The sequence below is a fragment of the Stegostoma tigrinum genome, chromosome 2 (genome assembly GCF_030684315.1).
Source record: "Stegostoma tigrinum isolate sSteTig4 chromosome 2, sSteTig4.hap1, whole genome shotgun sequence".
Classification (NCBI taxonomy): domain Eukaryota; kingdom Metazoa; phylum Chordata; class Chondrichthyes; order Orectolobiformes; family Stegostomatidae; genus Stegostoma; species Stegostoma tigrinum.
In genome coordinates, this window is record NC_081355.1 from 115219910 (window position 1) to 115246283 (window position 26374).

The 26374-nt window shown below is 41.2% G+C and overlaps 1 protein-coding gene across 2 annotated transcripts in view; it reads left to right on the forward strand.

Annotated features, from left to right (window-relative positions):
• The window catches only part of LOC125460319 (signal transducing adapter molecule 1), a 65662-nt gene that overhangs the window by 23865 nt on the left and 15423 nt on the right, over positions 1 to 26374 (forward strand). Inside the window, exons 3-9 of one of the 2 annotated variants that reach the window (XM_048547677.2) lie at positions 3824 to 3899; positions 4142 to 4237; positions 13222 to 13368; positions 13567 to 13657; positions 23341 to 23530; positions 23781 to 23875; positions 24114 to 24202. In XM_048547677.2, coding sequence (XP_048403634.2) covers positions 3824 to 3899; positions 4142 to 4237; positions 13222 to 13368; positions 13567 to 13657; positions 23341 to 23530; positions 23781 to 23875; positions 24114 to 24202 — 784 coding nt within the window. The remainder of the gene's footprint in view (positions 1 to 3823; positions 3900 to 4141; positions 4238 to 13221; positions 13369 to 13566; positions 13658 to 23340; positions 23531 to 23780; positions 23876 to 24113; positions 24203 to 26374) is intronic. The other variant, XM_048547686.2, reaches the window with a different exon arrangement.

Consider the following 26374-nt stretch of genomic DNA (forward strand, 5'->3'; position numbering starts at 1 on the left):
GATAGGGTAAAAGATTTATAAAGGACCTGAGGGGTAACTTCTTCATGCAAAAGGTAGTATATGTATGAAATGAGCTGCCAGAGAAGGTGGTGGAGGGTGTTACAATTAAACATTTTAAAAGGCATCAGGAAAGGTATATGAATGGGAACCTTTTGGAGGGATATATGCCAAATGCTGGCAAATGGGACAGTATCAGATTGGGATGTCTGGTCAGAGGCTGTTTCCTTGTTGTATGACTGACTCTGCAAGGAGGGGTTAATTAATAACCTTGCTGTGAAGAAGCCTTTGGGAAATAGTGAACATTATCATGAGCAGTGACTAATATGATAAGATTTCACATTAAGTTTGAATGCATTGTAGTTCCTTCTGAAACTTTGGGTCTGTGATCTAAAAGCAAGGAAATTATGTAGGTATGAGGAGCAAGTTGACTAAAGTGAATTAGGAAAATACATTAAAAGATTTGACAGTAAACGGGCAATGGCTAGTGTTTAAAGACTATATGGTCTACACAAGATATACATTTCTCTTAAGGCACAGACACCCAAAGACAAAGGTACATCAAGGGTAGTTAATTGTGGTAATGAAAATACTTAAGATTACAATAGATCAGAGGAAGTCATCCCAGCAAAGGTGGTAAGCCTGAGCTTTGGTAGTATTTAGAATCCTGAAAAAAGATCAGCCTTTTTCCCCCTAATGGAAAAGAGAACAATAAGTTGGACTAGCATGGATCATGAAAGCAGTCTGGAAAAGCTTAGTTTTAAGTATTCAATAGGAAACAGTTAACCAGGGCAAATGTGTGCCCATTGCACATGGAATCAGGAGAATCCTACAAATTTTGGAAAAGTTCCTGTAGATTAGAATGTAGCCAGTGCTCCCACAATTGCAGCATTGATAGAGGAGCACCATTGGGTATCGTATATTTGGATTTTCAGAAGACTTTTGATAAGGTCTCTCACAGGAGGTTAGTAAATAAAATTAGAACATGTGGGATTGGGGAAATAGGCCAGTATGAATTATATATGGTACCAGACAGAAAACAAAGAGTAGGAATAAACTGATCATTGTCGGGATTGTGGGAATTTGCAAGGATCAGTTATAAGTTCACAGCTGTTGGCAAATTCTGTAAATAATGTGAATGTGAGGAACAGTTATGATTCATCCACATTTGATGATGCCAAGCTGTGTCAGAATTTAAGTTGTGAGGAGGTGAAGTGAATGATCTAGAGCATGGCATTTGGAATATAATGTAATTGTGAATTTATTGATTTTTCCTACCAAATTAAGAAAGGTAGAATATTTCTTTAATGGTGAGAGGTTGGAAAGCGCAGGTGTCCAAATTTGGATGACCTTGTTCATTAGTCACTTATATCAGCATATAGGTGCAGCAAGCAATTTGGAAGACAAATGATATGTTGACCTTCATTTTCAAGGGAATTGCAAGCATACAATAATGATGTTGTCTTGCTGTAATTGAGCCTTTGTTAGATGTTGCTTAAGTATTGTGTACAGCTTTAGTCCCTTTACACAAGGAGGGACTATAATGGTTCGTCAGATTAGTTGAGACTGATGATATTGAAGAATATGGAGATCTGTAGAAAAGTGGCATTATGGGAGATGGTCATCCATGCTCACTCTGAATAGTGAAACAGGCTTGACAGGCTGAATGGCCAACTCCTGTTCCTGTGTTCAATAAGATAGAAAAGTAAAAGAAACAAGTTTTGAAGTCTTTTTGCTACTCCAGATTCAACTGTAGTTTTCAAAAAGAATTGGGTGTTTAGGAAGAAAAAAGACGAGAGAGAAGCAGGGATTTTGGACAAACTAGGTAGCTCTTCCACAGACCTTGCACAGGCCTACTTGCCTGAAATTTGTTGTCTTTGCTGTGTAATTCGAAGACTTATTTGGAATTTGTATCTATTTTACATTTGTTGCTTTTTTTGTTCTGAAAGTGGTATTTTCTTTTACTGACTTGCTCTCACTTACATCGACTTTCACTTGCATCTCTCCTTACTCATTTCTGCTGTAATCTCCTTGTTTGAGCTGTGTCCCAAATTCCAGCATGAGATCCGTGCCAGGATTTTCTTAAGCCCTGCTCAACATCATTTAAATAGATTTATAATCATGTTTGCAATTATTAAATGTAACTCCTAACACCTCCTTGCAGCTAACAGTTCTGCCTGTCAGTTACTTTGATTTCAGTGCACATTAGCCGGTGGAATTCAGGAACTCTGGGTGAGTTTAGTTTACAGGATGTTATTTAGTTACCTGAGTGTAATCCAGTGAGTTAGACTGGCTGAACCTGCACCTTTCAGCAAATGACTTTTTCAGGCAGCAGAGAGACTACCTTGGTACGTCTGAACAGAATAAGTTTTTTTTTCCTCCCCCCCCCCCCCTCTTCCCCCCCCCCCCACCTTTTAACATGGATACTGACACGTGAGAGGCACTGTTTTGAGCTGGTCATTCCACAGCTCCATGATGATGGTATTCTGCAAAATTAACATGTTATCTGGTCAAAACATTCAGCAGTCACAAAATCGGAGCAGGACACTGACTGTGAAGGAACTAATAATATGTAGGTGCAGAGGACTGTCTGAGTAAGGTATTTGAATGTTCTTGACACATCTGACTGACCTTTACAATTGATTGTTATGGTTTTAAGCTGTTTGATCACTGACTGCATGTGGTTCTTTGCTCCCTTTTTGTTCAAGGCATGCGTTGCTTTGTCTTTGTTTGAACCCTGTAGGTGACTTAACATGAAAAGGTATACTTGCAAAATTCTGTACATGATTTGTGCTGTTACCAATATCAAGTCCCCATGGTCCAATCCATTACTATGTATGTAAATTAGTATATGATTAATGAAGGTGTCCGTCACCTATCCCCAGACAGAAAAGCAAAATGGACTTCAGAACTTTAATTTGGTCTGTCTTATTCTCTTATCTTTGCTATATTTCTCCTTCTACCACCTCATTTCCCTGTTCATGTTGAGTTCTATACAAGCTCACTTATCACGATACATTTCAAAACACTTACATTTATACACTTCATTCTCTTAATTTTTCTCCCTCAGGATCAAAGCTCAGATCGGCGCACTGGCTCAGTGGTTAGCACTGCAGCCTCACAGCGCCAGGGACCCGGGTTCGATTCCTGCCTCGGGTGTCTGTCTGTGTGGTGTTTGCATATTCTCCCCGTGTCTGCGTAGGTTTCCTCCGGGTGTTCTGCTTTCCTCCCACAGTCCAAAGATGTGCAGATTAGGTGGATTGGCCATGCTAAATTTCCCATAGCGTTCAGGGGTGTGTGGGTTATAGGGAGACGGGCCTGGGTGGGATGCTTCAAGGGGCGGTGTGCACTTGTTGGGCCGAAGGACATGTTTCCACACTGTAGGGAATCTAATCTAATCTAATCATAACTGAGTCCTTTGCATCTTTTGGTCTTCCCCTCAGCCACCTTCAACTTACTGACAAGAAATTTAAGGCACAGTAGTATTCAAGACTATTCGTTTGACTCCAACACTATACAATTCATTATGTCCTCTTCATTAAATCTTAAATTTCCATTTGTTGATTGCTTCTCTGCAATGCTTGGATATGTTAGGCACTGATTCTGCTAGAGTCTTTTGTTCTCTCTTAGTTCCATCGTTCATGTCATTTGTGGATTATGTATGATGTATGTTTTTCTTTTAAAATCTAATTCTCTGTATCAAATCGTAACTATCAATTCTTCTTGTCCAGTCAATTTGAATTGGATTGAGTTTGTTTGTTTAAGTTGGAAACATTTTGTACTTTCTTTCAATTGATTTACTTACTCCTGTATTATTAATCGTTAGGCCAAAAGATTGCTTGAGATCTATTATGAAAAGAGTGAATCACAAGGATCCGCATGTTGCTATGCAGGCACTAACTGTAAGTACTGTGCTATTTATTCTTTCCTCTGCAACAGCTTTGCCCCACTGCAAAGTTTCTCTCCTTTATAATGAAGTATTATTTGTGTCTTAGGGTTGCTGAACTTAGACATCCCTTGTTTGTTTTTTGGTATTTTACACCATAATGAGATAGCACTCATTGCTGTCGAGGTGGTGCTACTTTCACTGAGTGTGTATGTCGTAATTTTGAAATATGTTCACGATTGAATTATTTCTTCAAAGCTGCTCGGAGCTTGTGTGTCAAACTGTGGCAAAATCTTTCACCTTGAAGTTTGCTCAAGAGACTTTGCAAGTGAAGTAAGCAGTGTCTTAAATAAGGTAAATATTTTTGTACTACTTGATGCAATTATTTTACTTAATGATGCCAAAAATTTGCTATAATTTATGATCAGTTGTGTTTATATTATATCAGAAAAATAAGGCAGTGTCTCTGATAGTAGGAACTGCCGATGCTGGAGAATCTGTGATAACAAGATGTTGAGCTGGATGAACACAGCAGGCTAAGCAGCATTAGAGGAGCAGAAAAGCTGACATTTTGGGCCTGGACCCTTCAGAAATGGGGGAGGGAAAGGTGATTCTGAAATAAATAGAGAGGGAGAGGGAGGTGGATGGAAGATGGATAAAGGAGCAGATAGGTGGAGAGGAGACGGACACATCAAGGAGGTGCAGATGGAGCCAGTAAAGGTGAGTGTAAGTGGGGAGTTAGTGTGGGGATTGGTCAGTCCAGGGAAGATGGACAGGTCAGGAAGGTGGGATGAGGCTCTAGAGGGTGGGGTTTGAGCTGGGAGGAGTAGATATGTGGGAGAAAGGAGGGACAGGTCAGGGAGGCAGGGACGAGCTGGGCTGGTTTTGGGATGCGGATGAGGGAGGGGAGATTTTTGAAGCTCGTGAAGTCCACATCAATACCATTGGGCCGCAGGGCTCCCAAGCGGAATGAGTAGCTGTTCCTGCAGCTTTTGGGTGGCATTGTTGTGACACTGGAGGAGGCCTAGGATGGACACCTCGTCTAAGGAGTGGGAGGGGGAGTTGAAGTAGTTTGTGACTGGGAGGCGCAGTTGTTTGTCACGAACAGAGTGTAGGTGCTCCACAGGGGTTCTCCAAGCCTCTGCTTTCCCTGATGTAGAGGAGGCCATATTGGGAACAGCAGAGATAGTATACCACATTAACAGCTGTGCAGGTGAACATCTGTTTGATGTGGAAGATTTTAATGGGGTCTGGGATGGGGGTGGGTGGGGGTTGTAGGGGCACATGTAGCACTTCCTCCAGTTGCGGGGAAAAGTACCAGGTGTGGTGGGGTTGGAAGGGTGTATGGAGCAGACAAGGGAGTCAGAGAGAGAGAGTGGTCCCTCCGGAAAGCAGAGGATGGTGGGGGAAGGAAAAATGTCTTTGCTGGGGTCAGGTTGCAGGTGGTGGAAGTGCTGGAGGATGATGCGTTGGGTCTGGAGTTTGGTGAGGTGGTACATGAGGATGAGGGGGTTTCTGTTTTTGTTGTTACTGCAGGGAGGGGTGTGATGGATGAGTTGTGGGAAATGCGAGAGATGCGGTCGAGTGTATTTTCGACCACTGTGGAAGGGAAGTTGCGTTCCTTGAAAAATGAGGACATCTGGGATGTCCAGGAATGGAATGCCTCAACTTGGGAGCAGATGCAGTGGATACGAAGGAATTGGGAATCGGGATGGCATTTTTGCAGGAAGGTGGGTGAGAGGAGGTGTATTCTCAGTAGCTGTCGGAGTCGGTAAGCTTGAAATGGATATCGATTTCCAGGTGGATGCTAGAGATGGAGACACAGAGGTCCAGGAAGGAGAGAGAGGTATCAGAGATGGTCCAAGCGAACTTAAGGTTGGGGCGGAAGGTGTTAGTGAAGTGGATGAACTGTTTGAGCTCCTCATAGGAGCACGAGGCGGTGCCGATATAACGGAGGAAGAAGGGGGATAGGGCTGGTATTGCTTCAGACGAGGGATTGTTCCACGTAGCCTACAAAGAGGCAGGCATAGCTTGTGCCCAAAGATGTGTCCATGGCCATCCCTTTTGTCTGAAGGAAGTGGGGCAAATTGAAAGAGAAGTGGTTGAGGGTGAGGACGTGTTCGGCTAAGCAGACAAGGGTGTCAGTGGAAGTGTACTGGTTGGGCCAGTGGGACGGGAAGAAGCAGAGGACCTTTAGGCTGTCTGCATGAGAAATGCAAGTATGTAGGGACTGGACGTCCATGGTGACCTTGAAGTGTTGGGGACCAGCGAATTGGAAGTTTTGGAGGAGGTGGACGGCATGGATGGTGTTACGGACATCGGTGGAGAGTTCCTGAACCGGGGGGAGAAATTGGAGTCGCGATAAGACAGTGTATCATTTCTGTTGATCTCTTGTTAAGCTGATCCTCTTTTTGTAATGCATTTTCTGATCCTTACTTGAATATTGTTAAAGACTGCTTTCTCGTTACCAGGAATGTCATTGTCTGTTTTCTACTGTAGTTAGTTTCTTATTGTTAAGTGTTGTGTGAAGTGAAGATTTAAGAGTAGGGACAGGCTAATGAAATTATTTATTTCTGGTTCTATAATAGTATCCTATGATGCCCCGATCCAAATCTCTTTTGAATGTGAAGATTAAGTGGTGACTCAGTTCCAGGGATCTGGGTTTGATTCCAGCCTCTGGTGACTGTCTGTGTGGAGTTTGCATATTCTCCTCCTGTCTGCGTGGGTTACCACAGGCTACTCTGGTTTCATCCCACAGCCCAAAGATATGCAGTTTAGGTGGATTGGCCATGTTAAATTGCCATAGTGTCCAGAGATGTGCAGGTTAGATGGATGTGCTATGGGAAGTGGAGGGTTACAGGGAAATGGTAGTGGGATGGGCCTGGGTGGAATGCTCGTCAGAGGGTTGGTGTGTATTTGTTGGGCCGAATGGCCTGTTTCAACACTCTGGATTCTATATGATTATCAATAACGAAAAGAATTTTGAGAAGAAATTTCCAGACATTTTCAAAGTAGCCAAGGTATAACATTAATTAAATTATTTGCATTCAATCGTGACAATACTAGTTAACAGGTTAAAAATTGAATTTGAATGTGACAGCTAAAATACGGTCAGGAATTTATTTTTGGGACAGGAGTAGTTGCACTTATTAGAAAAGATTTGTTTGTTTTCTCTGACATCATTCCCTTTTTGTCGTCATATGCATCCATTCTTCATATCTTTTAGAGAGGAATCCATTCTGTTTCCCTGTTCCAATCAGTATTGCGCTGAAGCAACTTCTGCATGTTTTACAGTGGTTTATGACTTTGCTTGATATGTCATGGATAATTTTTAAAACTTCTGGGTAGGAGTGATAAAATTGTATTGTGAATTTAAAATAATATTTTTATTATTAAGGAAAGTATCTTTCCTCTGTCCACCCCTAAAAACAAGTTAGAATTGTATGAGTTCTGTTTCTGCATGGCAAATTGGCTCTTCTAGAGTCTACTTTCTAGGAATTCATTATCTCTCAAGGCTACAGAAGTCTGACCTATGAAGGAGTCACAAGAAATTTGTAAATCATCTGAGTATTATTTGGAACATAGCATGCAGTGACTGAAAAAAATTAAATGCTGTGGATTTCAATATTTATAGAATTCAGAGCACATTTAGTGCTTTCTTGCTTTGTATATGCTTAAGACACTCCTGTACTTATGAATATGTCTCTCAATTTGTCAATATTTCTGGGAGAGGGAATTGCCTTCTTCAAACAGAAGTTGAAGCCGTTGAGTTAGTTCCAGCTCTTTGGTAAAGCCCATTAATTGCTGTGTCGTGGCTTTTTATTGCACTCGCTGAATAAATAGAATATCCTTTTATTGTCACGCATACTCCATTGTAGAAGTTCAGTGAAAAGCTTTTACAAAGTCTGCATCTTATGGTACCATCTCAGCTCCACATATCTACACACAAATCTTGATACAAAAGAAGCATAAAAGCATTTGTATTACTTTAGAGCTTAAATAACTCTCTCAAATGGGGGGGCGCGGGGAACATATCTAAGACGTTGTTAAAGGCTTGACATTACTATCACTTAAAAAATTTCAAATAAACATTACATGTGTAGCTGAATTCCCATTGCTCTTAGAGTTTCACAATTTTGATCCGATAACAGTGAAGGAATGATGGTATAATTTCAAGATCGGAAGATCCATGGCATGAAGGTGAACTGAGTGATTTTTCCCATGTTTCTGCTTTGCCCTTTTGCCATTTTCTTGATAGATTTTAGAATTTGTGGCTTTGGAGGCTTGGTGAGTTGTTGCAGTACACCTTGTAGATTCTATGCACTGTTGCCACTGTGTATTGATATTAGAGAGAATGAAGGTTAAGCATTGTGCCTTTAACTTCTCTGAAGCATTGAGACTCTTTTTGGTAACTATTTGAAACATGCTAAATAAGTTTTCATCCTATTTTTAGGACCTACAGAGCACACCAAAGCATTTACAGGACCTCCAGAATTAATCATTTATTTCATTTTGCCTTAGACGTTCCTCTTTTGGGAAACCCAGTTGGTGCAATGGAAACCATTAGGAAAGACCTATTCTATCTAATCAAAATACTAAGCTGTACTATGATAATAAAATGTGGAGCTGGATGAACACAGCAGGCCAAGCAACATCTCAGGAGCACAAAAGCTGACGTTTCGGGCCTAGACCAATAGATGAAGGGTCTAGGCCCTAAACGTCAGCTTTTGTGCTCCTGAGATGCTGCTTGGCCTGCTGTGTTCATCCAGCTCCACACTTCGTTATCTTGGATTCTCCACGTCTGCAGTTCCCATTATCACTAAGCTGTACTATATCCACTACAGACATAAGCACACTGTATGTGACTGCCCCAGGAAATCATATTAGGGCATGGGAGATCTTTTTTCCTTTTATACTAAATCTGGTTCTTCATTTCAAGTAGAAGAACCTGTCCTATTCTTCTTTTTAATTTTGGAGTACAAATCTGTCTTTCAGTCCCTTTTTTTTGAATTAGTTACTGTTTTGAACTAGAGCATTCTTTGTTTGTTTCCTGTTTTCTTTGCTCTGCTGCTTTTTGCTAAAATTCGAGTTCCAAACAAAATTTTATGTATAACGGAGTGGACGCTATCACTTCATTTATAACCATAGAAACTAGGACAAGGAGTGTGCCAGTTGGCCCTTCGAGCCTGCTCAGCTATTTAACACTATCATGGCTGATTGTCCAACTGAATTGCCTAATTCTCCTTTTTTCTCCCCATAACCTTTTCATCCCTTTGGCCCACGTGCCAAATCTAGCTACCTCTTGAATACACTCAATGTTTTAGCATCATCTACTTCCTGTGGGATGGGATAGTGTAGGGGGATGGGCTTAGATTAAGTCACAGGTCAGCACAACGGTGAGGGCCAAAGGGCCGGTTCTATGTAATGAATTCCACAGGCTCATCACTCTTTGGGTGAAGAATTGTCTCCTTATCTCTGCCCTCAATCGTCTACCCCGAATCCTCATACTGCGACCCCTGGTTATGGACACACCCACCATTGGGAACCTCCTCCCTGCACCTACCCTGTCTAATCCTGTTAGAATTTTATAAGTCTCCATGAGGTCTCCGTCATTTATCTGAACTCTAGGGAAAGCAATCCTAACTTAGTCAATTTCTCCTCATACATCAGTCCAGCTGTCCCCAGAATCAGCCTGGTAAACCTTTGCTGCACTCCCTCGAGAGCAAGAACATCCTTCCTCTGGAAAGGAAACCGAAACTGCTCAGTGTTCTAGCTGTGGCCTCACCAAGGCCCTGTGTAACTGCAACAACATATTCCTGCTTCTGTATTCAACCTCCCACACACTGAAGGCCAATGTACCATTTGCCTTTTTTACTGCCTGCTGCACCTGCATGCTTTCCTTCAGTGACTGGTGCACAAGAACACCCAGATCCTGCTGCACTCTCCCCTCTCCTAATTTACAGCCATTCATGTTATAATCTGCCGCCTTGTTTTTGCTTCTGAAGTGAATAACTTCACATTTATTCAAATTATACTGCATCTGCCAATGATTTATCCACTCACCCAACCTGTCCAGATAATACTACAGGATCTCTGCATCCTCATCACAGTTACCTGCTCCCACCCAACTTGGTATCATCTGCGGACTTTGAGATATTATACGTTGTTCCCTCATCCAAATCAATATAGAATGTGAATAATTGGGGTCCCAGCACCGAACCGTGTGGCACCCCACTAGTTACAGCCTGCCAATTTGAAAAGGACCCATAAATTCCCACTCTGTTTCCTCTCTGCCAACCAGTCTCCTATCCATCTCGTATGCTTGCCCCAATCCTGTGTGCTTTCATCTTGCAGAGTAATCTGTTATGGTGGACCATTTCAAATGTTTTCTGAAAGTCTAAATACACAACAACTGGGTCTCCCTTGTCAGTTCTACTGGTTACAACTTGACAAATCTGTTGAAATGGAATAAAGCATGATTTCACCTTCATAAATCCATGCTGACTCTGTCTGATCCTGCCACTGCTTTCTAAATGTTCTGCCAGAAAGTCCTTGATAATGGATTTGATCACTTTTCCCGACTACCGATGTTAGGCTTACTGCTCTATAATTCCATGTTTTTCTCTGTACCTCCCTTTTTGAATATTGGAGTGACATTAGCTACCCGCCAGTCTGCAGGAACTGTTCCAGAGGCTATAGAATCCTGGAAGATAATCACCAATGCATCCACTATTTCTATAGCTACTTCCTTAAGTACTGTAGGATGTAGATTATCAGGCCCTGGGGACTTATCTGCCTTGAATGCCATCAGTCCTACACAGCCTTCTGTGGTGGAAAATTCTGCAGTTTTGCAATCCTTTGAGTGTGGCAACTTTGCCTCATCCTAGCCCTAAACAATTCACCCCACATCCTGAGATTGTATCCCCAGATTCTCAACTCCCTACCCAGGGGGGGGGGAAAAAAAATCCTCCCTACATCTAGTTTGTGCTATTCTTTTGAAACTTTGCATGTTTCAATCAGATCCCCTCTCATTCTCCTAAAGCCTATTGAATACAGGAATCAATCTCTTCGTAGGACATTCCTGCCATCCCTGTTATCAATCTAGTAAACTTCTACAGCGCTCCCTGTATGCCAAGTCTATCCTTTCTTAGGTACAGAGCCCAAAAGTACACACAATACAACAGTTGTGGTCTCACCAAGGCTCTGTTTTTTTTAAAAAAAACAGCAGTAAGACATCCTTACTTCTAAATGTTTAAACCATTTTGCCTTCCTAATTGCTGGCTGCACATGCCTGTTTACTTCCATTGACTGGCATATAAGGACATCCAAATCCCTTTGTATCTGCAAAGATTGCCTATAAAATCTAATGAGACAGTGATCCAAGCTACCCCTTACTCTCCTAGCCTTTTTTCCTTCCACTGCTCGGCTGCATTCTGTAAGTGAACAAGACCATCCTGTGATATTTGTTGGTATCCTGTGATATAGTCATAGACATACAGCACGCAAGTGGCCCGTTTGGTCCCACTTGTCTGCACTGACCAGACATCCCAGTCTGACCTAGCCCCATTTGCCAGCATTTGGCCCATATCCCTCCTAAATTGTTCCTATTCATTTATCGAAATTGTACTCTCCTCTATTACTACTTCTGGCAGCACATGCCATGCAGGCACCACCTTCTGCATGAAAAAGTTGTTTCTCAAGTCCCTTTTTAAATCTTTCCCCTCTTGCCTTAAACCTATACCCTCTGGTTTTGGGCTCAGCCACCTTAGGCAAAAGACCTAGACTATTCACCCCATCCATGCCCCTCGTGATTTTATAAATGCCTATAAGGTAATCTCTCAGCCTCTAATGCTCCAGGGAAAATAACCCCATCCTATTCAGCTTTTCCCTTTAGCTGAACCTTCCAACTCTGGCAACATCCTTAAATCTTTTCGGAACCCTTCTCAAGTTTCACAACGTCCTTCCTACAGAAGGAGGACCAGATTTGGATGCAAAATTAGAATTGCTACAGTATAGTAGTAGCAGGCCATTTGGTCCATCTAGTCTACACTGATCTTCCAAAATGCATCCCATCCAGACCTGTCCCGCTGCTCTAGGCTAATCCACTTAGCCTGCTCATCTCTGGACACTGTCAGCAATTTGGAATGGCCAATCCACCTAACCTTTTTGGACCATCGGGGGAAACCCCACACAGACACGGAGAGAATGTACAAAGGTTAGTTTTCAGACGTTTCGTCACCATTCTAGGTAACATCATCAGTGAGCCTCCGATGAAGCGCTGGTGTTATGTCTATTTATCTGTTTAGGTTTCCTTGGGTTGGTGATGTCATTTCCTGTTCTTTTTCTCAGAGGATGGTAGATTGGCTCATCGGAGGCTCACTGATGTTACCTAGAATGGTGTCGAAACATCTGAAAACTAACCTTGCAGCTCAGTGAGCAAACTCGCATCCAGAAACTCAACCTGAGCTACAAATCTTATCAAAACTCGCTAGAACGTACAAACTCCACACAGTCACCTGAAGGCAGAATCGAATCCGGGTCTGTAATGCTGTGAAGCAGCAGTGCTAACCACTGAGCCACCATGCTTACCCAACTATTCTAAAAGTCACCCCACCAGTGTCCTGTATAGCCACAACGTGATATCCAAACACATTTACTCAATACACTGACCAATGAAGGCAACCATGCCAAATGCCTTCTTCACCACTCTGTCTATCTGTGACTGCACTTTTAAGGAACTATGCATCTAATATGTTAGATAACTTATTCCATAACCTGAGCTTAACTGCTATCAACCATGGTAGAAGGGTTTGAGCTATAGGGAGAGGCTGAACGGGCTGGGGCTATTTTCCCTGGTGCATCAGAGGCTGAGGCTATTTGGCCCATTCAATCCACACTGACCCTCGATGATCTTTTTATAGGGGTTTATAAAATCATGAGGGATATGTATAGGGTAAGTAGACAAGATCTCTTCCTGAGGTGGGGGAAGCCCAAAACTAGAGCGCATATGTTTAAGATGAGAGTGGAAAGATTTAAAAGGGACTGGAGGGGCAACTTTTTCCACACACTGAGAGTGGTGTATATATGAAATGAACTGCCAGAGGAAGTGGTGGAGGCTGGTACAACTACAACATTTAAAAAGCATCTGGATGGTTATATGAATAGGAGGGGTTTAGAGAGTTATAGGGCAAATGGAACTAGATTAATTTAGGATATCTGGTTGGCACGGACAAGTTGGACAGCATGGTCTGTTTCTGTGCTGTACACCTCTGTGACTAAGATATATTAATGACCATTTAGTATGGCTTCTTTGTGTTCCATCTTTATTTTCATTTCAGGGTCACCCAAAAGTCTGTGAAAAACTAAAAGCTCTCATGGTAGAATGGGCAGAAGAATTTAAGAATGACCCTCAACTTAGTCTTATATCTGCTATGATAAAAAACCTGAAAGAACAAGGAGTTACATTCCCTGCAGCAGGTTCTCAGGTAGCTTTTTTTTAATGTTTGTATTGGCTAAATAATTAATTCACTGTAGCTTAAGCTCACCATTTGTCAGTTGTTGCTGAGGGAAAAAGAAACTGTCAAGGTACATATTTGAGACCTTGGTTTAAGTTTCTTAATCCATTTGTTTATTAATATCTTTGTTAGCAATGCTGTTTATCTCTAACCATATTGTTGAGATAGGCTGCAGAACAGGCAAAGGCGAGCCCTGCTCTGGTGGCAAAGGATCCAAATGTAACTGCAATCAAAAAAGAAGAGGAGGACTTAGCGAAAGGTGAGTTTACTCGAAATCCGAGTGCTGCATCAATTTAGATAAACATAGCTTGAGGTTTACGTTTTTAAAAAAAAACATCTTGAAGGTAGATAGCAGCATGACACAGTTTTATACCTAAGTTGTTAATAGTTGATCCAAAGCAACCTGAATTTATTTAGTATGTTTAAATATTGAAAAGCCCCAAAATGCCTTGTTTAAAGAGGATACCATGTAATAACTGGGTTAAAAATGTTACAAGAACGTATTTGAGGAACGACTAAAGATGTAAGAGTTGAGGATATTTTTAAATTGGGACAATGAAGCAAGTTCGAGGTACATGAAGGGCTTCCTGAAAGGTAAGATGATGGTTGACAATGTTATTGTATCAAAGTTGATAATTATCCTGAATCTGAGCTTTCTATCACTTATTCATATATTCAGAGGAAGATTCAGCATAACAATTAAGACAGAGTCTGTAAAATTACATATCTTTGGACTTGATACAGAATATTTATATCTTGGATTTTTTATGAACGTAGTGGTAAGGAACAAGAGTAGGCCCTTCAAGCCTGCTCTGCCAATCAGTGAGATCGTGGCTGTTCTGATTTTAACTCCAACTCTATGTTCCTGTATATTCCTGATAACCTTTCATCCCTGTAGTACTTGAATCTATCTACATCAGCTTTTAAAATCTAAAAATTCTGCATCTACTGCTTTGTTTCTCCATCTCTATTTTAAATGGTCACCCTCTTACTTTGCCATATTTGACCAGGTGACTGTGGTCTACTCTTTTTCCCATGGTGTATTTAGGTATTGTCTCTGTTTTATCCATGGCTTTCATTATCTCGACTGTGTGGCCTGTTGATACCCTGACTCCCTGTTTTCTGTACATCTGTGTTTCCTCAGTTCTGACTTTTTCCACTAGTTAGTTCTAAGGAAAAGTAATCCTCAATTTACTAAGACTGGTTCAAACTAAGTTTACATCCTGCCTTCTGGAGGTTTTAAAAAAAATTGTGGATGTTTGGATTTAAAAGAGCAGAAGTTAGAACAGGGAACTGCACTGGAGGAATTGAGGAGTATGGCCATTGAAGAGTTTTTTTTAAACAAGGTTTTAAAATAAAACTACCAAAGGCGAAAAGTCACTGGGTCCCAGAGTATACTCTGGTGATGGGTGACCAGGTCTGAGCCTGTGAAAAGATGCTGATGGCAAGAGTTACATGAGGAAGGCAGGACTTGCTAGGTGAGCAACAAAAGGATTATTTTTTGTTTTGAACTTTGTCTATTAACATACTGGTAGTTGCCTGACATAACATATATGGAGTTGTTAACTTGACATGGCAACCAATCTTTACCATTGTGTAAATGAGCCCTATATATGAAGGGAGAGATTCCAGGCCATGGTGGAATGTTTTGGCATCCATAAAAACGTATGTAAATTTTCACAGCCTCAGGATGGCACAACGCACTTTGCAAACAACAGATTTACTTGTAAAGTGTAACCATTGTCAGAAGCCCAGCAGCTTGCTTGATCATAACTCCCACAACAGCAATGTGAAGATGACAACATACGTTGATTTTTTTGATAATTTTTTAAAAAAAAATTATTATTCACAAATGGGATGAGGACTTCACTGGCTAGGCAGCATTTATTGCCCATCCTTAATTGCCCAGAGGGCAGTTCAGAGTCAACCACATGGCTGTGGGTCTGGAATCACATGTCGGCCAGATCAGGTAAGGATGACTGCTTTCTTCCACAAAGTGAGCCGGGTGGGTTTACTCCTGACAATCAGCAGTGGATTCATTGTCGTCATTAAATTCTTAATTCCAGATATCTTATTGAATTTGAATTTGAATTCGAATTCCACCATCTGCTGTGTTGGGATTTGAACCTGGGTCCTCAGCATTTTTTTCTGGATCTCTGAATTAACAGTCTAGTGATAATACCACTGTGCCGTTGCCTCCCCAAGAAAGGAGTAAATATTGTCTAGGATGTCAGAGATAAATGATGCTAGGACACAACTTAACAGTAAGGAAGCTGTATACCTGAGGGGACAGATAGGGTTTAATATCTCATTCAAAAGAATCTACCCTTCCTTTAGTTCTCAATTTGAACATCAGTCTAGATTTCTGCTCGGATCTCTGGAGTGCAACTTGGAACTTGAGTGAATAGGCTTCCAAGTGAACCAAGACTGACACTGTTCCAATACATTGGTCACCTATTTGTTCCAAGCAACTGCACCTAACCTATTTCATACAACAAATTGCTTCTATGTATTCTTTCATTAAAAGAAATAAATCTAACCTGCTTCCATTGTCTGATTGGGTTGCATATTCTGTAAGTTCATCAATTGCACACTGAAATAATTATTTAACATGTTAAAAGTTTCTGCGTTGTCAGTGATGAGGCAATTATTTATGGCCTATCTGCATTTGCTTTAGAGGAAGCAATGGTGCCTTCTTGAATCTTTCCAGGCCACCTGATTTAGCTACCTCTTGCCTCGGAACATGACACTGTTGAACATCTCCACCTCAGCTTCATTGATTTGATAGGGGCATGCTCTCCTTGCTGATCGTCGACTTTAGGAAGCTCTTTAGTTTTGCTGATGCCAAGGGAGAGTTTGTTCTCTCTACACCATGTCACCAAGCACTAAATCTCTTTCTTGGATTCTGCCTCATGACTTTTTGATATTGGGCCTACAAAGGTTATGTCATCAGTGAACTTGTAGATGGAATACAGAAGAAATGTGGCCACACAGTCCTAAGTGTAGAGGGAGGAGAGTAAGGAGCTGAGTACGCTGGTATTGAGGATTGTAATGGAGGAGGCATTGTTGTCTATCCTCACTACAGTCTCTAGATTAAGAAGTTGAGGATCCAGTTGCAGATGGCAGAGCAGAGACCTAATTCTTGAAGTTTGGAGGTTAATTATTTTGGTTTGGATTATAGTGTTGAAAGTGGAGCTGTAGTGAATAAGTAGAAGCCTGACATAGATAACCTTATTATCTAGATGTTCCAGCGATGAGTGCTTAGAAGATAGCGTCTGCTGTGGACTTGATGTATCACACTGTATTAAGCTTCTTCAATCTTGTAGCTGCAGTCATCCAGGCAGAATGTCAATGTCTGGGTTTGTTTAGAAACTCTAGAGTCTTGTTAGTTCTCAGCTTATTGGAATATTGCTGCTATATGACCACTTTGGTAGTCAGAAGAATAAATTGAGGCTTATGATGGAAACTACAAGATAGATTTCTTGAGCAGTTACATTTTTAAAAATGTAATTTGTGGGACTTGGGCATCGCTGGCGGGCTGGCCAGCATTTGTTTCTTGTCCCTCGTTCTTCTTGAGAAGGTAGTGGGGAGTTGCCTTCTTGAACTGCTCTAGTGCACGTTGTAGATTGATCCACAATGCCTGTTAGGGAAGCAATTCCAGGATTTTGACCCAATGACAGTGAAAAAATTTACAAAGTATTTCCAAGTGAGGACGGCAAAAAGCTTCAAGGGGAACTTAGAGGTAGTGGTGCTCCATGAATCTGCTTTTGTTGTCTTTCTAACTAGAAGTGGTACTGGATTTGTAAATTGCTGTCTCTGGATCTTTGGTGAATTTCTGCACTGCACCTTGTAGGTAGTATACACTGCTGCTCCTAAGTATTGGTGGTGGAGGGAGTGGATGTTTGCGGATGTGGTGCCAATCAAGTGGGCTGCTTTGTCCTTGTTGCTGTCAAGCTTCTTGAACGTTGTTGGGGCTGCACCCATCTTGGCAGGTGGGGAGTATTCCATCACACTCCTGACATGAGCCTTGAAAATGATAGGCTTTGGAAGTCAGGAGGTGAGTCACTCTGCAGACTTGCTAATGAATCTAATATGTGCACTTACAGTGAGCAGTATGTGGAAGATGGAACATAAAAGATGCTAAAATGTGAGGCTGGATGAACACAGCAGGCCAAGCAGCATCTCAGGAGCACAAAAGCTGACGTTTCGGGCCTAGACCCTTCATCAGAGAGGGGGATGGGGGGAGGGAACTGGAATAAATAGGGAGAGAGGGGGAGGCGGACCGAAGATGGAGAGCAAAGAAGATAGGTGGAGAGGGTGTAGGTGGGGAGGTAGGGAGGGGATAGGTCAGTCCAGGGAAGACGGACTTCACCTGCACATCTGCCAATGTGGTATACTGCATCCACTGTACCCGGTGCGGCTTTCTCTACATTGGGGAAACCAAGCGGAGGCTTGGGGACCGCTTTGCAGAACACCTCCGCTCAGTTCGCAACAAACAACTGCACCTCCCAGTCGCAAACCATTTCCACTCCCCCTCCCATTCTCTTGATGACATGTCCATCATGGGCCTCCTGCACTGCCACAATGATGCCACCCGAAGGTTGCAGGAACAGCAACTCATATTCCGCCTGGGAACCCTGCAGCCATATGGTATCAATGTGGACTTCACCAGTTTCAAAATCTCCCCTTCCCCCACTGCATCCCTAAACCAGCCCAGTTCATCCCCTCCCCCCACTGCACCACACAACCAGCCCAGCTCTTCCCCCCCACCCACTGCATCCCAAAACCAGTCCAACCTGTCTCTGCCTCCCTAACCGGTTCTTCCTCTCACCCATCCCTTCCTCCCACCCCCAGCCGCACCCCCAGCTACCTACTAACCTCATCCCACCTCCTTGACCTGTCCGTCTTCCCTGGACTGACCTATCCCCTCCCTACCTCCCCACCTACACCCTCTCCACCTATCTTCTTTGCTCTCCATCTTCGGTCCGCCTCCCCCTCTCTCCCTATTTATTCCAGTTCCCTCCCCCCATCCCCCTCTCTGATGAAGGGTCTAGGCCCGAAACGTCAGCTTTTGTGCTCCTGAGATGCTGCTTGGCCTGCTGTGTTCATCCAGCCTCACATTTTATTATCTTGGAATCTCCAGCATCTGCAGTTCCCATTATCTCTCACATAAAAGATGCTCCTTTTCAATGTATTTAGACACTATAATGGTGGTGATTTAGCCTTGTGGCTTATGAATTGGTGGGCTGATTTCATAACCACATAGGTATAGCTGTTAAATTTCTTTTCAGAGATTTGTAGAATGATTCATAGTTATAATTTCAAGCCCGATTTGTGTACATTTAAGAAGTTGACGTTTAAAGATGCTTGAATTAAATTTAATGGACTGACCCCACCCCATCTGAAAACTACAGTGATGTATTCCTATTCAACTATGTGATGTAAGAACATAACTAAGAGCAGGAGTAGGCAGTTCACCCCCTTGAACCTGCTCATCATTTAATTCAACCATGGCTGATCTCATCACAGTTTCCACTCCACTTTCCTGCCCATTCCCCTTTTGACCAATTACTAATTTAAAAATCTTCTATCTCCTCAAATTTATTCAGCGTCCGAATATCCACTGCACCGCGGGGTAATGAATTCCACACATTCACTACCCTTTGAGAGAAATCATTCTTCCTTATCTCAGTTTTAACCTAAAAGGAGGCAGATTTAAAACAATGACTCGCAATGTAGATTGCCTCACAGGAGGAAATATCGGTTCCAAGTCAACTTTGTCAATCCCCTTCAGCATCTTAAATTCTTCAATTAGATCTGCTCGCATCCTTTTAAAGACTAATGAGTATAGTCCTAAATGGCTCAAACTCCCCTGATAAGACAAGCCTTTTGTTTCTGAAATTTATCTATGAACTTTGTCTGAACTGCTTGTAATGCAATTATATTCCTAATCAAGTAATAGCACCAAAACTGTACACGGTACTCCAATGATTTTTCTCCCCAGTGCCTTGTCCAATTGCAACAACATTCCCCTACTTTTATATTGCATTCCTTTAGCAATAAATGCCAAACTTCCATTTGCCTTCCTTATTAACTGCTGTATCTGCATGCTAGCTTTCCATGACCCATACAGAAGCTCACCAAATCTTGAAGTTCACTTTAGATAATTTTGCTTTTTTGTTCTTCTGACTAGAATGGATAACTTCGCTTTTACCAACTTAAAACTGCCAACTTTTGGCCCATTCAGCTATCTTGTCCACATCTATTTGTGAATGTCTTAATCCTCCATTGCAACTAGCTTTCCCACCTACTTTAGTGTCATCTGTGAATTTGGTTATAGACATTCTATACTTACAACTATGTCTTTAATCGAGATTGAAGATTTGTAGCTCGGGTTGTAGATGAGGCTGTAGACTTGCTCGCCGAGCCAGGGTGTTTGATTGCATATGTTTCGTCACCCTGCTAGGTAACATCGTCAGTGCACCTCCAGTCAGTTGTTGGTGTTCTGCCCTGCTTATTATTTATGTGCCTTGGTTTGCTGGAGTGGTTGGCATCACTTCTGTTTCTGTTTCTGAGGTTTGTATATCAGATCCAGTTCAGTATGTTTGTTGATGGAGTTCTGGTTGAAATGCCAGGCCTCCAGGATGTCCCCAGCATGTCTGTTTGGATGTGCTATTATGGATGTGTTCTCCCAGTGAAATTTGTGTCCTTATTTACAGTTTGTATTGAGACCAGTGAGAATTGGTTGTACCTCTTGGTGGCTTGTATATCTCTTTGTTGTCAGTTTGCTTCTAGTTTGGCCTATGTAGTGTTTCTCTGTCATTGCATGATAGTTTGTATATTACGTTGGTTTTATTGGTTATGTGTATGAGATCCTTCACGTTCATCAGTGGCTGTTGCAGGGTTGTTGTTGGTTTGAGGGCTACCCTGATATCTGGGCGTCTGAGTAGTCTTGTGGTTATCTCTGTACGGTAGGGTGATTAGTCTGTCTGGCCGTGTTGTGTCGTCTTTTTGTGGCCTGCCATGGAGGTAACAGTGGATTGTGCTTTTTGGGTATCCATTCTTTTTTTTTGTATATGGCCTGTTTGAATAATGCCCTGATGCAGCTCTGTTTATGGGGTTGGAGTGGTTGCTGGAGTAATTACGTATCTGGTCTGTATGGGTGGCCTTTCTGAATAGGCTATTCTGGATTTCCCTGTTATTCTTGCGTTCTGCCGTTCATGTCTAGGAAGGGTAGTCTGTTATTGTTCTGTCTTTTGTGAATTGGATGCATTGTTTCCACACCTCCAAGAATTCCTGACCATCAAGGACAAGAGAATAGAAGAGGAAGAGGTAATGATATATCTGTCGATTGTGAACAGTGCTGTTACATCAATAAACAACCTAACCAAAGAGACAGTTGCCACACTGCTGGACCAATCAGGAAAGCAGGTACCCCATGACGCCAATGGCATCGACAAGAACAGCACCCTGAAACTACTGGATCTGTGCCTGTCAACCCACTTCAATTTCAACAACTGAAGATTCAAACAAATCAATGGAACATCAATGGGATCCCTAATATCAAAAGCGTTAATGCAAAGGTTAGAACAGACAATGCTCTCATTATACAACCCAATGACAGATGTTAAATTGACTCGTCTATTTTCCTACTTTCTCCCTCCCTTGTGAATAAAAGCTTTACTTCAGCATTCTTCCAATCCACTGGATCCTTTACATAATATTCCAAAGTTTCCCGGATTCTAAGTAATGCATCTTCGCGGCCACTTCCTTTTATAATCCTAGGGTGTATATCAGGCCGTCAGATTGTGGGGATTTGTCTGCCTTTAATCTTATGGTCAGTGTGTTTTCCCTAGTGATGGCAGTTGTCTTAAGTTCTTCCTTTTCAGTAATTTGCCATTACCTGTTAATGCAGGGATGTTTCAGTGTCCTCCACTGTGAAAACTGAGGGAAAATATTGATTTAGTGTCTCTGCCATTTTTGTGATCCCCTCTATTAACTCCCATTTTTCTCTAAGGTCATGGTTCCCAATCATTTTCAGCATAAAGGCACAACACAATGAGACGAAACAGCACACCATGTTTTCATGCTGGATGTGTGGTATTGGGTGTGGTTTTGTGGCACATGTTGCTCTGGATGCTTTTGCTATGCAGGCGATTGAGGCCGCTTGGGTCAGCAGATATTGCCTTCTATAATTGACACCGTGGCTCCAGAAGAGATTGGAAGCACAGACATGGCCTCAATACTCTGCTAAAGCATGCTGCCTCTTGTGAATTTCATGGCACGTCTCAGTGATCGTCACTGATCATTCCTATCTGTATCTATTAGTGCGGTTAACTTATTAATTTTATTCCAAAATCTTTGTGCATTCAGATACAGTTTTTTTTTTTTACATTTTGTCTTGATATCAGGTTTCCCTACTCTTGTACAATTCCTTGGTGCAATATGATATTTACATACTCCTTTCATTTTGTGGTAATTATCAGGTTCATCACTAACCTGCACGCCTACCTTTGTCCATACAGATTAAAAAAAAATTTCCATGCAGCTGAACCACCCTGCCACAACCACCACCAACATTCTGTTTAAATCCTTGATTACTGTAGATGTAGGATTAAGCAGCAATGGTCCTTCTAAGTGGCACATGTGTAGCCACTTTACTGTTTCTCACCGCACCAGTTGCAACTTCCACTTTTGGTTCCAGAATTCACTGTCCTGAAGCTTGGCAGCCTGTGCTGTCTGAGAGAGAAAGCTGTTCGCCAGGACTCTAATCACAGCATTGTTCAAGTGGACTCCATCCCATTGGAATAGCTCCCTCTTTCCCCAGTACTGGTACCATTATCCCATGAATTTAAACCCAATTCACCCACTTTTTGAGACATAGTTATCTTGTATTGTTGCTGTGCCATTTAGCTCACAGCTCAGTTAGTAATCCGGATCCTTTGGTGCTGCTTGTTAATTTTACTACTGAGCTACTCATATGCCCTCAGCAAAACTTCTTTTCTTATTCAATATGTATTTTTGGTACCTACCTGTATCATTTCACCTAGGTTCTTCTGCAGCTAAGGTGAGATATCCTGAACCCTGGTACCACATAGGCAGCACAGCTTTCAGTATTCTTGTTCCAGGCTACAGAGAATAGTGCCTATTTTCCTAACAATACTATCTCTAATTATGACTTGTTCTCCACTTCTCTTCTCTTCCCCACCCCCCCCAAAAAAAAACCTCGACTTGAATTGCTCCTTGTCCCAGTGTGCATTTCAGCACTGTTTTCATGGGGATCAACTAATTAATGCCTATCAGTATCCCCAAACACCACTTTCAGGTTAAAGTTTGCATCTCCTTTGCATTTTCCTAAAATGCCCTTTGCTAGTAGACCATAGTGCGTTCTTTGCTTCTTCAAAGAATGTCTCATTAGAACCCTGTGTGTGCTAATATCAGCAAGAAAGAATGGTCACTAAAGATTTAAAAAAAAACTTAGCATTATTTATTACCTGCAGCATTAAAACTCCATTACCAAAAGGATTTGATATCCTTGCTTTACACTGAAAGATCTTGTATCTCCAAATGTGCGGTTAACTTATTAATTTTATTCCAAAATCTATGTGCATTCGGATACAGAGTTTTTTTTTACATTTTGTCTTAATATCAGGTTTCCCTACTCTTGTACAATTCCTTGGTGCAATATGATATTTACATACTCCTTTCATTTTGTGGTAATTATCAGGTTCATCACTAACCTGCACGCCTACGAAACACTTATGCAGTGTTACTTACTATTGCCACTTGTAGGCTGAACACAAGAACAAAGTGTCTAAATTGAAAGTTTTACATTTTTGCAGAGACGTGGTAAAGATTTTCTCCACATAATCAGTAAGTTATGGTGAATAGAATGTTTCTAACTTTTTAACACTCACTGTCATTTGCTTTGTTTATTTTTAGCCATTGAATTGTCATTGAAAGAACAGAGACAGCAACAGACTGCAGTCTCTAATTTGTATCCATGCTCTCCAAGTGTTGTGACTAGTAAACCTGAAGGACGCAAGGTGCGAGCCATCTATGACTTTGAAGCTGCAGAAGATAATGAGCTCACCTTTAAAGCTGGAGAGATTATTACTATATTAGATGACAGGTAAATGGAAATGAATCGGGAAGGACTATTCTGAGTGAACCAGTCTTAAAAACACGTTAACTTGTAATATAGCCTCCTAGAAATTAAATGCAATTAAAGTTTGGTTAGCAAATTTATATAAATTGGAGCATGCACAAAAAAGTCAGTAAGTAAATGAAACAGAAGAGTGCATTAAAATACCGATTTAAAACAGTTGTGTTTTGAAATATCATGACACCAAATTATATAACCCTTCACTCATTGTTAATAGTGATCCAAATTGGTGGAAAGGTGAAACATATCAAGGGATTGGATTGTTTCCATCAAATTTTGTGACTGCAGACCTAACAGCAGAACCAGAGTTATGTGAGTAATGAAAATGTATTAGTTAGTGCGTTTATAGTTGCTTATCGAATATAAAAATGTTCTAAAATTTAGCATTACCAATAATTCTGCAAAATAGTATTGATAAATTTCTTCCGTTAATAAGATCTGCACCTGAAAGTATGCTCTCCTTTAGTTAAACACAACTGTGGAGTTTAACAGTATGTTTTACATAATTATTTATTTTGGCTGTTACTAAAGGATGATGTATTCTTCACAGTGAAAATTGAAAAGAAAACTGTACAATTTAGTGATGAGGTTCAAATTGAGACGCTGGAACCAGAACTTGAACCTGTTTATGTTGAAGAAGTAAGTGTACGCTATTCTTAACTATAATATTGATGATATTCATGCAAAACTGCAGCCACTTGTATTTGTGTGTCTGTTTATCTGTCTGTTCGAGATATGCATAGGAAAGACCTTTCAAAACAGCATCTTGAGAGAGGTAGGTCTTAAGGAGCATCTTGAGGGAGGATGGAGAAGTGGAGAGGCTCAGACAAGTGTTGAGGTTAATAGCAAATCTTAAACCTTCATCAGTTGAAGACACATCTCCCCGTTGAGAGCAATTAAAATCTGGGATCAGCAAGCATAAGATACACAGCTATCTGGCTGGATTGGAGAACTGTGGAAATTGTTCAGTTGGCAAAATCAAAACAAAAGCTGTAAGTGATGTCCTGTTGTTTAGAAAAATGAATGCCGTGCAGAGCTTAGAAGGTGATTTGCTTGTTTCCTACTGTGACGTAAACCAAAGTTGAACTAACCATGACGTCAGCAGAACTTGAACTGTAAATTTTGTACCCAGTTCTGATTTTGATTGTAGATATGCGTAATCCTTGTACTGAAAAAAAAAAAATCTTGTGGGTCATAACAGAATGCTCCTTTAGACAGTTGTGCCAGAATTAATTGAATGTTTCAATTTAGATGGAGATTCTTGCAATGTTTGTTTTAGGACATGTTGGAAGTACTAAATTTAATTGTCTTTAATATTTTGCTCTGCTTATCTACTTACAAGTTTGGAAATTGTTGAAGTATCTCCTGCACACTTGATATGTCCGTTCGGCTCCGTAAACTGTCTCATTCCTTCTTAACAATCTTGTCAGTCTTGCAGCATGTAGAATGCCTGAGCTCTAGCATAATTTGACATGCTGTAGTTCAACAAGGAAGGAGGATATATGCTGGTTCTAGTTCACAAAACAAAGCGAGGTGAAAATAAAGGAATAGTTAACTGCTGCTTAGATTCAGTTATTGGGCAATTAAAGCACAGTGTAAAAGTTGTTTAAATCGCTCTTGCATTTAAAATTAGAAAGGCAGTTCAGAGGAGGTTTACTTGAGACCTGGAATGAGAGAGTTTTTCTAATAAAGATAGGTTTGACAAGCCAGGCTTGTTTCCACTGAAATCTAGGATAGTGCGGGTGATTGATATGTATAAGGTTTTGAATGGCCTTGACAAGGTGGATGTGGAAAGAATAGTACCTCTTGTGGATCAGCCCAGAACTAAGGGCACTGTTTTTTAGAATTTAGGGACTGCCCTTTCAGGATAGAAATTAGAACTTTTTTTGGTGAGGTTTGTGTGACTTTGGCAATCTCTGCCTCAGAAGTTGGTGGAAGTACGGTCATTTGAATATCTTTAAGGCAGAACTAGTTAGATTCTTGTTAGGGAGGGGAATGGAGGGTTATCACAGCAGATAGGAATGTGGGATTTGAAATACAGATGGATCAGCCATGATCTTATTGAATGATCGCGCAGGCACTAGGGGTCAAATAGTCTATCTCTGCTCCTATTTCATGTGTTTCTATGAGAAGGAATGATTAAATAGATGTAAAAAAGCTAATTTCCACTAGGGCATAAGCATAAAAATTCAAACAGAATCTCCAATCCCTGTTGTTTAGTTATTAAAATTCAAAGAGTTCAAAACTAAAACAAAGCTAAATTAACTGCAGCATAGAGTCAGGCCTCACTTAGGTTTAGTCTTAGTATTCTTTCCTCAGTCTGAAGTTGTACATTCAAGGTCCATTTTAGGCTTGACTTCATTGCAATAGTGAGGGAGTGCTGTATTATAAGGAATCCCGATTTCTGGATCATATGGAATTATTAACAAGATCTAGATTTTCCCAAGGTTCTGAAACTAAAATCCTGCAAAACAAACAGCACCAGTCAGGTGTGGACTTCCTTAGCATTGAGGAAGACTTTACAGCAACCTTCTCTAACAATCCAAGTGCAGACAAGATTGCAGAGGCTCCTTCATGTAACTAATTAAGGGGAAGAAGGTTTTCTTTCATGTACGCCTGGTCATCAGATATTCTCACATAAGTGCCTCTATGCACAAGGCAAGAAGGTGCAGTTGAAACAGTATGAACTGGACTTATAAAGACTGTTATATATCCCTGCTGCTTTAGAAGTGTCTGTCTGACAGCAAGACCAAGATAATTATATCTGTTTTTCTCTGCCCTCCAAGCCGGTCTGAGCAAATAATACAAATC